Raw genomic sequence first — 12,959 nt, 5'->3', positions numbered from 1 at the left:
GCGCGAGCTGAGCCCAGACTTTGAGCAAGTGGCTCGGGCACGAGACGTCGGCTTTGTTCGCTCGAGCCTCGTGGCTGCCGATGGGCGGCGACCCGCTTCGCTTCTTCCGAGCTACCTTTCCCCGAGGAACTTCGGCCGAGGCTCGCCTCTGCTTTACCCCGCCCCTCTCTCCCGTTGCCTCATCGATTCTCCTCGCGAAGGAGGAAGCGGCTGCTTGTTCCCGGGGGCAACTGAGATGGGGTGAATTCAAGGCTGAGAGGCGCCAAGGGCTTCATCGGGGTCGCCCCCTTCCGTTCACACGAACACTGCTTACGCCTCAGGTAACGGTGCAGCAAAGCCTGAGGGCGGGGAGTCGGTAGACGAGGCGATGAGAGAGGGGGGAAAATAAATAAAAGCGCGTTGAAGGTGGGTTGGAGAGGACGGGGGCCATCGAGGTAAAAAATAGTGCGGGCCAACTTTAGGAGCGGAGCGGGCAGTAGAGAATTCGCAGCAGGACGTAACATTTCCTTAAATAGATTGATCGGGAAAGTTGCCCTTTGTATTTTCGGTTTTAGTTTGGATAGAGCTATTCTACATAAAGAAACGTGTTCTGCGTTGAAAAAAATCTACTCCCGTATTTTTGGAAGGCAAGTGGGGTCTTGGATATTGAACATTTTAAGTAGCATGAAGTAGTAGTTTAAGTGCATGTTTGAAGTAGAGGCAAGAATTTTCCTCCGTCGAATATTTAACTTCCTGAAATTAGTCACGTACAGCAGTAAACACATCTGTACAAGATAGTCCTAATGAACTTCAAGTAGATAACTCCAAGTTAGTGTTTTGTTGCATCAAATTATTCTAATTTCTGATAGGAGCAAATTAAATCTACACAATCATGAAAACTTACAACTCTATCCTCTAGATGTCACTTTCTTTTTATTGACTTAGAACAGGTTTAAGTTAGTGTATTATTGAAGAAATAATTCTTTATGTTGCATACATTTTTCACTAAATAGTCATAGTGCAAGAATTGAACAGTATATACTTTATGTGCAATTTTGCATATTCAGAGTATATGTACTTAAAGTATCTTTGTAGTTCTGGAGTTTGATATTGTACATTAAAATATGTGCAATTAGGTTCCAATACTTGGCGCTTAAATTTCAAAATGTTACAGCGTATTGCTTTAACTTGCTGTTATATAAAATTTGTACTTAATACTATAGCATATTTTATTAATCTGCATTGTTTCCGTAAACCTGTTTCTGTTTTTTACGCTAATTAGTATTTTGTGTTAAACATTACGTTTCAAATTGCGTTTATTTCTGAACATTGCTTCTTATGGTTATATACTTTGTATTTTATTCTTCTTATATACATGTTTTTGTACAGTTTTATTCCTTTTAACATTTTAAGCCCCTTATGATGTAATGGGCGGGAAACAAATGTAATACAAAAATAAATATTTTTTTATTTTTCAAGTTGTAAATACTGTATATGTGATGTTCTAGAAGTGCAAGGATATCACTTAAAGATATTAAACTAGACTATTTTGACTGTTTAAAGCAAATTTATAGTTGAAGTTAACTTACTTTATGTAATTTGTTAAATAAATGCTAAAATCCTTTGGTGAGAACAGCATCTAAATCAGGGTGTGGTTGATTTAAATCAAGTTGTTTTAAATCATTTAAATCACTAGTAAAAAGGCTTGATTTAAATCAACTCGATTTAAACCATAATTTTTAAAGAGCAACTGTCATCTCTGTCCCGCAGTGGCTCTTCATCTAACCTGCTGTTGACTCATCAGACATCCCATTCACTTTAATGGGGCGACTGGTGACGCGGCAGTGACACAACAAAGTGTGGGACATGGCAGGCAGCAAGTGAATGGATGCCTTCTAACAGGCGTTGTCATGATGGATCTGAAATGACAGGTGTTCTTTAATATATTTATAAGCTGCTTAGAAGGTTTCACTTTCATTTTTACTGCTTTCCCTTCCTCCTCACACTTAGAGCTTGGTGGTACAGATGCATTTCTCTTCAAACAATCATGAAGTTTGTAGTGTACATAGATTTTCAAAACAATGGGATAAATTAATATTCCTGAACTTTGTTTTATGATTTATTTTATAGTTACTGTGTAATTGTGTGAATACATCAACACAGTACATGTTATCTCAGCTTGCAGAGCTTGGATTCATTGAATGAGTTTACCAAAAATGTAAATATTGCAGAATATACAGCCTCATGATACATAACTAAGCTCAACTCCATGTTGAATAAACTAAATTATTAATTAATACATTATTAATCTTAAATAAATTTGATAAAAATAAAAAAATCTGATTTAAATTTTAAAAAACAGATTTTTTTTAAAAAAATCATTGATTTTTATCCACCCTAATGTAAATAAAATATTAGGTAATGCATCTTTAAAAATGTCTGATCAACTGAATCATTTGTATATAGGTAATCTAGTCTTGATTAATGACCACAATGGACCAATGACCAAATTTTCTGTTCTGGAGACAAACATTCTATTATAATTTCTGTTAAATTGATAACAACGTTCTTAATCAATCTAGGTGCCCCATTGACTTACCTTGTCAGAAGATTACAAAAGGTGATCATATGACCCCAGGATATAATTCAACTGTCATAAATAAATGCCATTTACCAAGCATCTGAATTTTGATCATGTGGTTGTGGGGATGCTGCAATGGTCATAAATGTGAAAAATGTTCATATGTCACTTTTTTCAATGGCATTGTAACTTTGAATGGTCACTAAACAAATGGTTGTAAATCAAGGATTACCTGTAGTATATCATTGTCCCTAGTGCACATAATTGGATTTAATTTTCTTATTTCTCATTCTTTACTCTATATTACTGCAATTGGAGAGCTTGCATATGGCATCAGTACCATTTTATAATTTAAAAATATATTTCAGGAGAATTAAAATAAACAATTCTAGGGTTCATTTATCGTTAAGCAGTCACAGGTTTTCACTGGTGGCTAGGTATCAGTATTGAAGTCCAAAGGTTCAAGAATTTATTGCAAGTTGCAATACTAATTAATGTTAGTAATTCAATGGTGTGTATTACATTTTTAAAGTAACATATAAGTGATAATTATACATTATAACTCTGAAATTTTCTGTTGCCTTGCTTAGCTTGTAGGACTACTCAGCTAAAAGGAACAATAAACATGGACCAGAGAGCTAGAAGTTATTTGCTTCAGAACCGCCAAGCTTTGGAAAGAGATATCAAGACATCTTATATAATGGATCATATGATTGCTGATGAGACCTTGACAGTGATGGAAGAGGAGAAAGTAAAAGCTCAGGTTATTAAAGGTTTTTTGTCCTTTTATTTATGTTAGAGTAGAAGTAATATTAATATATAGTTTTAGAACAGAGGGGCATGATGGGAGACTTGAGGCCCCATGTGGCTGCACCTAGATTTTTGATATGGATCCCAGGGTTGTACGTAACTCTAGGACAAATATTTCTGTATACAAGAGAGTCAGATGATACAAGAGCAAAAAAGTACTAGTAATTATTACTCTGTCAATGTAACAACAAATAGCAAAAAGGGGGTTAGATATAATAAATATGGCAGAAGAAGAAAGAGCAAATAATTACAATTACATTTTCTAAAGTTGTTCTAGCTTACTTTTGTGCTAACATAACAGTTTGTTGAAGCTGAATGTCAGAGTGCTTTTGGATATTTTTTGACAGAAAAAAAATCAATATTAAAATTTATAGAAGTTTAATAACAACATTAGATGGGATACATATAAAATTAGTTGCACGTTTCAGTAGGAATTAAGTAGGCATTTATATTTTTACTTTTCAATAGGAAAAATAATCTTTTTGGAGTATGTCTTCTCAAGAGATGTAACTAGTGCATAATTCTAATTAAATAAAAAATTATTGAGTTCACTATTATTTATTTATTTACTGATCTGGTATGCTGCTCTAATCTTAAATCCTCAGTAACTAGGATTCATACCTGATGTAGTAATTGCATTAAAAACAAATATATATATAAACTTATCAAACTGCCCCAGTAATCACTAATACTTGTCTCTAATACTTGTCTGTCTGTCTGTCTGTCTGTCTATCTCTATTATAATACTTGTACTTGTGTGTGTGTGTATGTGTGTGTATGTATCTCTATCTTAATTATTAATTATTATACTGATTATTGTAATTATTATATTGAGAAAAATTCAATATTCCTATGCAGATCTGTGAACATTCACAGATCAGTGAATCAGTGAATCTTAGAATAGAGATGTGTACCGTTTGATTGCAAAAGTGTTTAACTTGGCCAAGAATGTTTTCTAAATAGTGTAGTTTTTGTCATCTTTTCTTGATTAAGTCTGATGCATCAATCCAGAAAAAAATATCAAGTGCATACTGAAAGAGTTTCTTTCGTACACAACAATAAAAACTAATACAAACTAAAGAAAATAATAAAAAGAAAAGAAAGTGAAAAAAATAAAAATAGAAAGGAAAGGAAAGGAAAGGAAAATTAAGAATGTACTAAAGAAAATGAAAAATACAGAAATAACTTCCATTTTCACAAGTATAAACAATTTTAGTAACATATCACTTTCTAGTGCATATTGAAATTGTAGAATTTTAGAGCTGAATGGTGAATAGATTGTACTAAATCTACATTTTATTCTTTTCTCTACTAGATTACACAAAAAGAACGGGCATCTATGCTTCTAAAATTAATTATTGCCAAAGACAATTATGCATATATATCTTTTTACAATGCTTTACAACAGGAAGGGTACAAAGATCTTGCTGCTCTTCTTCAAGATGGTCTCCCTATTACTTTACCTTCAAATAAAAAAAATTCTGAGGATGGTATAACTTCATATGGTTAGTTATGATTTTTTTATTCACTAGATATAGTAAAATGCTGTTCCAATCAACAGACACTAACTAACTTCATATGTCATGGTGTATGTCAGTGGTGGGTTTCTATTATTTTTACTACCTGTTCACTTATGTGCATGGGTGATGTCCGTGTGGGTGGGCGGAGCCTCCTGCCCCCACTACTTGCGTTTCGTCCAATCCTGGCCAAACCGGCAGCAACCCAACTCTGGTGTATGTATGTGTACTTTTACACATAAATAATTATTAAGAGTGGGAGGTTTGTAAAGTTTACCTAAAGATGTTTCTCACTGACTCAGTCATCTTTTTAAGTTAAATTTGATTGAATTATAACAAAACAAAGTTATAATTTCAGGAAACACTGAATTACAACATAATCTAGCTTTCTGTATGCTTTATAATAATGTATAGGAATTTAAGCTACCAAAAGCTCTATTTTAATGTACTGTATATTGATACATAAAATTAATGGTGTTCTTATAAATGAATAAGGAAAGCTAACAAAACAATAGATTATTCCAATTTCTTAGCTAGTATAATTGTTAATAGTATTCACAATTTTCCTAATATAGTATCCTTTTCATCTTAAAGTGATTACAGTCCCAGACCAATAAAGTATGAAAACATGTGGATTAAATTTTCCATAGGTCACACTTGTGAATAATCTTTGGGAGCTGTAGTGTGCCCATCTTGGGTCTTCTGGATTTCTCAGCAGTTTTCAATACCATTGTCAATGATATTTTGCTGGACCATCTCCAGGGATTGCACATAGGAGGCACTGCAATGACTTCTTTCCCTGTGGCCAGTACCAGTCCCTATTGGAGGGGAAGATAGTACCGTGTTTTCCCGAAAATATCACAGGGTCTTATTTTCTTTTGCCCCACGAAATATGCACTTGGGCTTATTATCAGGGAGGGCTTATTGTTTTGGGTTGCTGGGCAGTTGCTCCCTTGCGAGTGGACTCCCGAAGAGCCGGACACAGCCTTAAGCGCGAAGCAGTCATGAGGTAACGACACTCACGAGCAGCTGCCCAGAAAATCCCCTCTACAGCCGGGCAGAATGCCATTTACTGACCTAGGGGGTATCACTAAGGCACCAAGCCATGTGGTGCTTTGCCCCCCCCCCCAGCTCCCACGGCTTGGCACATTTGGGATATCCCTAGGTCAGTGCATGGAGCTCTGCCCAGCTAGAGAGGGGGGTTGCGCGAGCGCCTGTTCCACCCCCAGCCTCACCAAGCCCTTGTGCAGCTCTCCCAGGGCACTGCCCCCCGCCGCCACGCTCCGAGCATAACTTCCAAACTCCAAAACTCGGCTGCCGAGTCTTTCAGCATCAGCTGCTCTAGGAGTGCTCTCTATGGTGGGCTGGCTGCCGGACAGAGAGTCTTCCGGACAGAGAGTCTTCCAGCAGCTGGGCCACCATAGAGAGCACTCCTAGAGCAGCCGATGCTGGAAGACTCGGCAGCCGAGTTTTGGAGTTTGGAAGTTATGCTTGGAGCATGGTGGCTGCCGGCGGCGGTGTCCTGGGAGAGCTGCGTGAGGGCTTGGTGAGGCTGGGAGCGGAACAGGCGCTCGCACAACCCCCCCCCTCTCCAGCCGGGCAGAGCTCCATGCACTGACCTAGAGGATATCCTGAATGTGCCAAGCCATGGGAGCTGGGGGGCGGGCAGAGCGCTACGTGGCTTGGCACCTTAATGATACTCCCTAGGTCAGTGAATGGCGCTCTGCCCGGCTGGAGAGGGGATTTGCCGGGCGGCTGTTCATGAGCGTGGTCACCTCATGGCTGCTTCGCCCCTGAGGCTGTGCCCGGCTCTTCGGAAGCCCGCTCGCAAGGGAGCAGCTGCCCGGCAACTCCCCCCTTCAGCCAGGCAGAACACCACTCCCCAACCTAACAGTATCCCGAAGGTGGCAAGCAACGTGAGCGCCTTCCCCTCCTGGCTCCTGCAGCTTGGCGCCTTTGTGATACCACTAGGTCAGTGAGCGGTGCTTTGCCTGGCTGGAGGGGGGGTTGTCCATGGGATTTATTTTTGGGGGTGGGGTTATATTTTTGCCCACGCGAAAAATGTGGCAAGGTGTTAGTTTTGGGACAGTCGTATTTTCGGGGAAGCGCTATTAAATATTAAAGTCAAAATTATTTTGCTGTTCTTTATTCTTTACCATCTTAAGATACTGACTGCTATTATTTTTGTTTGTTTATCTTTCCTTTCTGAATTTAAGTTAAGACTACCCTTTGTGAAGGTGGCGTTCCACAGAGGCCAGTAGTATTTGTTACTCGCCCGGAATTACTAAAAAAAGTACAGCAGAACCTATGCAGGTTAGGAAATGATCCAGGATGGGTGATTATTTATGGCATGGCTGGCTGTGGAAAGTCTGTTTTGGCAGCAGAAACTCTACGTAACCACAGTCTTTTAAAAGGTAGTTATATATTTTCGATTAATGTAGTTTAATTCACATTCATGGTTTATTAAAGATTGCAATTTGTCTTCAAATTAGAATCCACTTCAAACAGAAGTTTCCAATTTAGTTTTGAACATGCTGTATAATAATCCCAAGTGTCCAAATGACATGCAGTAGCAAAATATAATTTTAGAATATGAGTAAGGGAGATAAGTAGCTTCTGCCAGGTGAGGAAGGGACCAAGGATGTGTGTGAGAAGTGTGGTGTAGGTTGGGAAGAGTTCGCCGGGCTATGAGGGGTGTGGGTTAATGAGGTGCATAAGAGGCAAGGGTGTGAGGGTACATGAGAAGCAGGGAGTATATGAGGAAGGCATGGAGGGTTATGACTGACATAAGCTCAAAGGTGCTGAGAAAGTGGATGCAAGAGTTACCTTACCCTAGTTCTAACCTTTCCTGACAGCTTCCCCATTGACTTTCTGTGAAAGCTGGCAGGGAAGGTTACAAATGGTGATACTTGATGACAGGTGCGCCACAACTGGTTGTAAATGCAAACCGTTAGCCAAGTGCCCAGATAGTGATCATGTTATTATGGTGATGCTGAGATAGTCAAAACTCAAAGGACAAGTCATAACCATCAATTGTTCAGTACTATCATAACTTCAAATGGTCACTGAACAAATGGTTGTAAGTTGAGGACTACAACCAACTCCATAGACTCATAACAGTTTATATAGTAAAATATATCAACAGTATCCTGTATGTAGGCATCTCTATGTAGAAGCCGACCCTCAGGTATTAACCAAAATACTGTGAAAAATACCAGTGATGGATAAGCCAACTATGAAAATTAAAACACAAAAATGTCAATGATTGACTTATCTGGAGGTGGCACATTTTTCATGGTACTTGGCTAAAAATTCAAGGATTTGCTTCTCTGTTGCTAGACTTACACATCTGATTCTTTCTAATAATAAAAGAAACAGCGAAAAAATGACTATGATTTATAAAGAAAATCAAAATAAATATTTAGAATGTGACTGAAAACATTGAGAAAACATAGTTTCTGCCTTTTATATCACCAATAAATAAACCAGATTTTTTATTTACACACACACACACGATATTTTGTTAATTTTGGCACCTAAAATCCTTAGTTTATCTGCAAGTATATACAGAAATATAACAATTAATGGAAAGCATAGCATAAACCTTTTCTGATGATGAAATCATTTCCTCTAGACACTATATTTTTATGAAGAGTAACAAAAAAAATGGTGTGCCTGCTAAACTCCTGTTTTACTTCTCGGTAGGATCATAGCTTGGGAACTGAATGGAAGTAGTTTGTTATTGTCCATTTATTTTTCCTACTTCTGACCTTTGTGGTTTTTTCCTGTTTGAGTACTGATTGATTTCAAACTTGCTTACATTTACAGTATCAGCCAGGGTTATCAAATGCTGCATAAAACTAAAAATAATAAGTATAGAATTACATAGGTTGATACATGTAGCATTTTGGGCCTCATGGAGCCATCTAATATTTAGGAATTTCATGCTATTGTTCCTTTTGAAGATAATTTGACTTATGCAGATGTTCTTATAAAGAAGACAGCCTCTGCTCTCAACGTTTAGTGTTACAAAAAAAAGTAATAACTATGGAAGACAAAAAAGCAAAGGAAAATAGTGACTGTCATTGTTCAATCAACTTTTTATATAGCCCCAACTCACTATATTTGGGGATTTCTCTTAAGACTCATTAACGTTCACTAATATGTTTTAATTTTAACATGCATTTCTTCTTAGATTGCTTCCCAGGAGGAGTGCATTGGGTTTCTGTTGGAAAACAGGATAAAGCAGGTTTGTTAATGAAACTCCAAAATCTTTGCCTGAAATTAGACCAGGACTTCATTTATTCACAAAGGCCACCATTTAATATTGAGGAAGCAAAAGATCGCCTTCGTTCGTTGCTGTTGCGCACGAGGCCAAGGTAATGTCAATAGAACAGAGTTGCATTTGCTATCTTTAATTTTAAATAAATGTGATTAATATTGTTTGTTTCAGATTCCTACATTTATAGAGATTTCCAATAAATATTCTCTGTTGCTTAAAATTCTAGCAATCACAGTTTATAACAAAATATTAGTGAATTGGTTCCATATAAAGGTAATAGTTGTCATTCTGGTGTTTTATTCATTTACAGACATTCTTTCATTGAACAACTCTGGAGTCTAACTCTTGATTATCAGGGATTCTGAATTAAAATCCATAGCGCATTATTTTCTGCATAAGTAAATTTCAAAAATGGCAAACATGGCTTCTTAGTACCTATCTTATTAGTATCTATCAATTTAAATTATAATTGCTTATTTTCTGAAGTAATTTGACTATCTTTTTCAGACTTCTATGGTATATAGTGTAATAAACTGGTTAAATTGGTGAATTAGAAACCAGCAGGCTATGAGTTCTAGTCCTCTATTTGGTACAAACATCCACTGGCCCAGTTTTTCTCTCTCAGCCCAAGTAATATGAGAATATTATTGTTTGTAGGAATAATAGTATATGAATTTAAAAATAAATAAATCATGATTCAATTGAAAGATCAATCAGAATAATTTGAATTGTCTGCTGTGATTTATGCAAAAAAAATGGTACTAAAAATATCATTCTTTCTTTGCTGATGTGTTTTGTTGAAGATTTACAATTTGGAAAAAATGATTTAAAATTTCCAGAAAGAGAATATCATAAGAATACTGGGAAATATAATTGTGAATGTGCAAAAATATATGCTTTTTAAATATTCAGACTATATTTAATTTTTATTTTGTCTTGTTCTCTCCCCCCCCCCCTCATTGAACCCAAATGCCAAATTTATCTTTTAAAAATTCATTGATCTGTAAGGCTCTTTTTATTAAAAAAGAAACAAAAGTTTAAAATAGATAAATTCAAATACTATGAAGGATGCAATTAAAATATTACACAGTGCTTTAGACTTGATTTCAAAAAGGAGGGGCTCAAAATATGTAGGAATTTATATATACCACCTATTTTTGTAGATTTGTAGATTTTATTAATATTTGTAGGCCGCCCTTTTCCCTGAGGGGACTCAGGGCGGCTCACATAAAATCAGGGGAGGGGAAGACAAACATTGACAAAGAAACATATAGTAAAATATTCAGCAACATACATTCATCATTCGGGAGGGGCGGCTAACCTTATCCCCAGGCCTGCCGGGCTAGCCAGTTCTTAAGGGCTATGCGGAAGGCCTGGACGGTGGAGAGGGTACGAATCTCCACGGGGAGCTCGTTCCAAAGGGTCGGGGCTACTACTGAGAAGGCCCTCCTCCTTGTAGTTGCCAGCCGGCACTGGCTGGCCGATGGATTTGTACATCGTAAAATATTGCTATTATTTTCTGGACATAACTTTGGGCTCCTGTTTAGATAGGCTACTTTAAAAAAGGAAATCTATTGTTACATATGAAGAACCTTCTTAAAGTAGATGTGCTGTTTATCATCCTTTTTTTGTAACAGATCTCTCTTGGTGCTTGATGATATTTGGGATTCCTGGGTTTTAAAAGCTTTTGATAATCAGTGTCAGATTCTTATCACCAGTAGAGACAGGAGTATAGCAGATTCTGTAACTGGTAAGGGTTGTGTTTTCCTTTATTCCTCCCCTGCATAAGCTATAAATTTTTATTTAATTTACTTTATGTATGTTACTTTCCATAGTGGTATGAGTTCTGTCGCTTTTATTCCATTAAACCTTATTAAGAGCATGCAGTGATACATCCATTATATTAAACCAAAAAATGTCACTGTGAGAAAATTGTACAATATATTATTAGTAGTAACAGAGAGATAGGAAAAGGAAAGATTATCTTGTTGCCATTATGCTTAAATTATAGAAAATAATCTGAATAATGTAACCTACATACTTGAGATTTGTGGGGAAAATTAGTCAAAAACTGTGCCTTTAAATATTCAAAACAAAATATATTCTGTAAGAAGTAAAATATAAATGGAAATTGGAAATCTAAAGAATTCTGGAAATTTAGAATAACATGTTCACCTTCAGTATAAAACAATCCCAAGCTCTTTCAGGGATGATATAAACACTATACCATACAATCTTATAAATACACAGTGCGACTGAATAATGAATATTACCTTCTGTTAATTCTCTATAAATTGATAAAATGAAATAGTTATATAAGAAAATGAATCTAGCCTTAAATGTAGCATTTTCCTTAAACATCAAAAACTAATTAAAATAATTGCAGTGTTAAATTCTTGTTCCAATATGATGATTGGCAGATGATTTTTTTTTAACGCCAATTAGTGGTGGGATTCAAAAATTTTTACTATCGATTCTGTGGGAGTAGGTTTTGTGGACATGGCTTTGTGGTTATGGCAGGGGAAGGATACTGCAAAATCCCCATTCCCTCCCCACTCCTGGGGGAAGGTTACTGCAAAATTCCCTCCCTACCCCACTAACCTGCTTTCCAGCTCCCTTTTCCTGTTCAGGGCAACAAAAGAAGACCAGCTGGGAGGCAGCGGGGGTAGGGCCAGCCTATTTGCCGATTCTCCAAACTACTTAAAATTTCCACTACCAGTTCTTCAGAACCTGTTGGAACTGGCTGAATTCCACCTCTGCAATTAATGTCTTGCAGAAGACAGAACAAAATAAAGCCTATAGGATAAACCAGTTGCTTTGCTTACTATGATTGCACGTGCATTCATGGAACAGAACTATTCAAAGTAAATGAAGACTCAGGCAACACAAGAATTGGCAATGGAAACAAACCTCATGGCAATACAAAGATTCAAAGATGGGTGGATAGCGTTTTAATTCAGTTATGGAGAAACTCTTATTTATGCTTTAAATCAAATATTTATTTCTGATCCTGTATTCAGGCAATAAATATGAAGTTTCTATAGAAAGTGGATTAACACATAAAAAAGCACTTGAAATATTATCCCTGTTCGTTAATATGAAAGTAACAGAGCTGCCGGAAAAAGCTGATCATATTGTTAGAGAATGCAAAGGTAATTTTTTTCATTTTATGTTTATAACTGCATCAAAAAATAATAGATTTTCAACTTATTTATAACTGCATATTTGCTAATTTAAAATTGAAATATAGTCATTGAGCAACTTAGTGTTCTTCAATTTTAAAAGACAAAGCAACTTGATATTGATATTTGTTTGCTATTTTAACCTGTATGATTTGCCTTTCCAGAATTTGAATATCTATTCTAATAATTAGAAAATACAAAAAATGGTTTATTTTGTTTTTCCACTTATTGTACTACATGCAAAAAAAAAAAAAAACTTTCTGGAAAATTTTTCTGGTCTTCATAAACTTTGCACTTGCAATATTCTTGTTTAAACTCCCTTTGCGTTTATTCTGTGCTTGCATCTAGCTTCAAACACCCAAAGACAGAAAGAAGGAGGCCACAAATAAATCCTGAGAATGTTAAAATTCTATATTTTTAAAGCACAGAAGAAATGATTACTATTTTGGAATGAGTGTGTGTATGAGAGAGTGTGTGTACATACATATACATACATGCATACACATACATACAATCAACATACAATAAAATGCAAAACAGAAAACATATATTCAACACTAACAACAACAAAAAAGAAAAAAACTAGTACAAGATATGTACAAGAAAGG

General features: G+C 36.3%; 1 protein-coding gene across 1 annotated transcript in view; it reads left to right on the top strand.

Annotated features, from left to right (window-relative positions):
* The first annotated feature begins 27 nt into the window (after window positions 1–27).
* Window positions 28–12,959, top strand: part of APAF1 (apoptotic peptidase activating factor 1) — a 60,317-nt gene continuing 47,385 nt past the window's right edge. The window contains exons 1-7 of the mRNA XM_087723320.1: window positions 28–320; window positions 3,151–3,323; window positions 4,686–4,875; window positions 7,104–7,301; window positions 9,083–9,266; window positions 10,807–10,919; window positions 12,190–12,321. Coding sequence (XP_087579446.1) covers window positions 3,186–3,323; window positions 4,686–4,875; window positions 7,104–7,301; window positions 9,083–9,266; window positions 10,807–10,919; window positions 12,190–12,321 — 955 coding nt within the window. The 5' untranslated portion in view covers window positions 28–320; window positions 3,151–3,185. The remainder of the gene's footprint in view (window positions 321–3,150; window positions 3,324–4,685; window positions 4,876–7,103; window positions 7,302–9,082; window positions 9,267–10,806; window positions 10,920–12,189; window positions 12,322–12,959) is intronic.

This window comes from Thamnophis sirtalis, unplaced genomic scaffold (genome assembly GCF_051295495.1).
Source record: "Thamnophis sirtalis isolate CommonGarterSnake01/CBP01778 unplaced genomic scaffold, rThaSir2_p1.2 scaffold_9, whole genome shotgun sequence".
NCBI lineage: Eukaryota > Metazoa > Chordata > Lepidosauria > Squamata > Natricidae > Thamnophis > Thamnophis sirtalis.
This window is presented reverse-complemented; position numbering and strand designations above follow the sequence as displayed.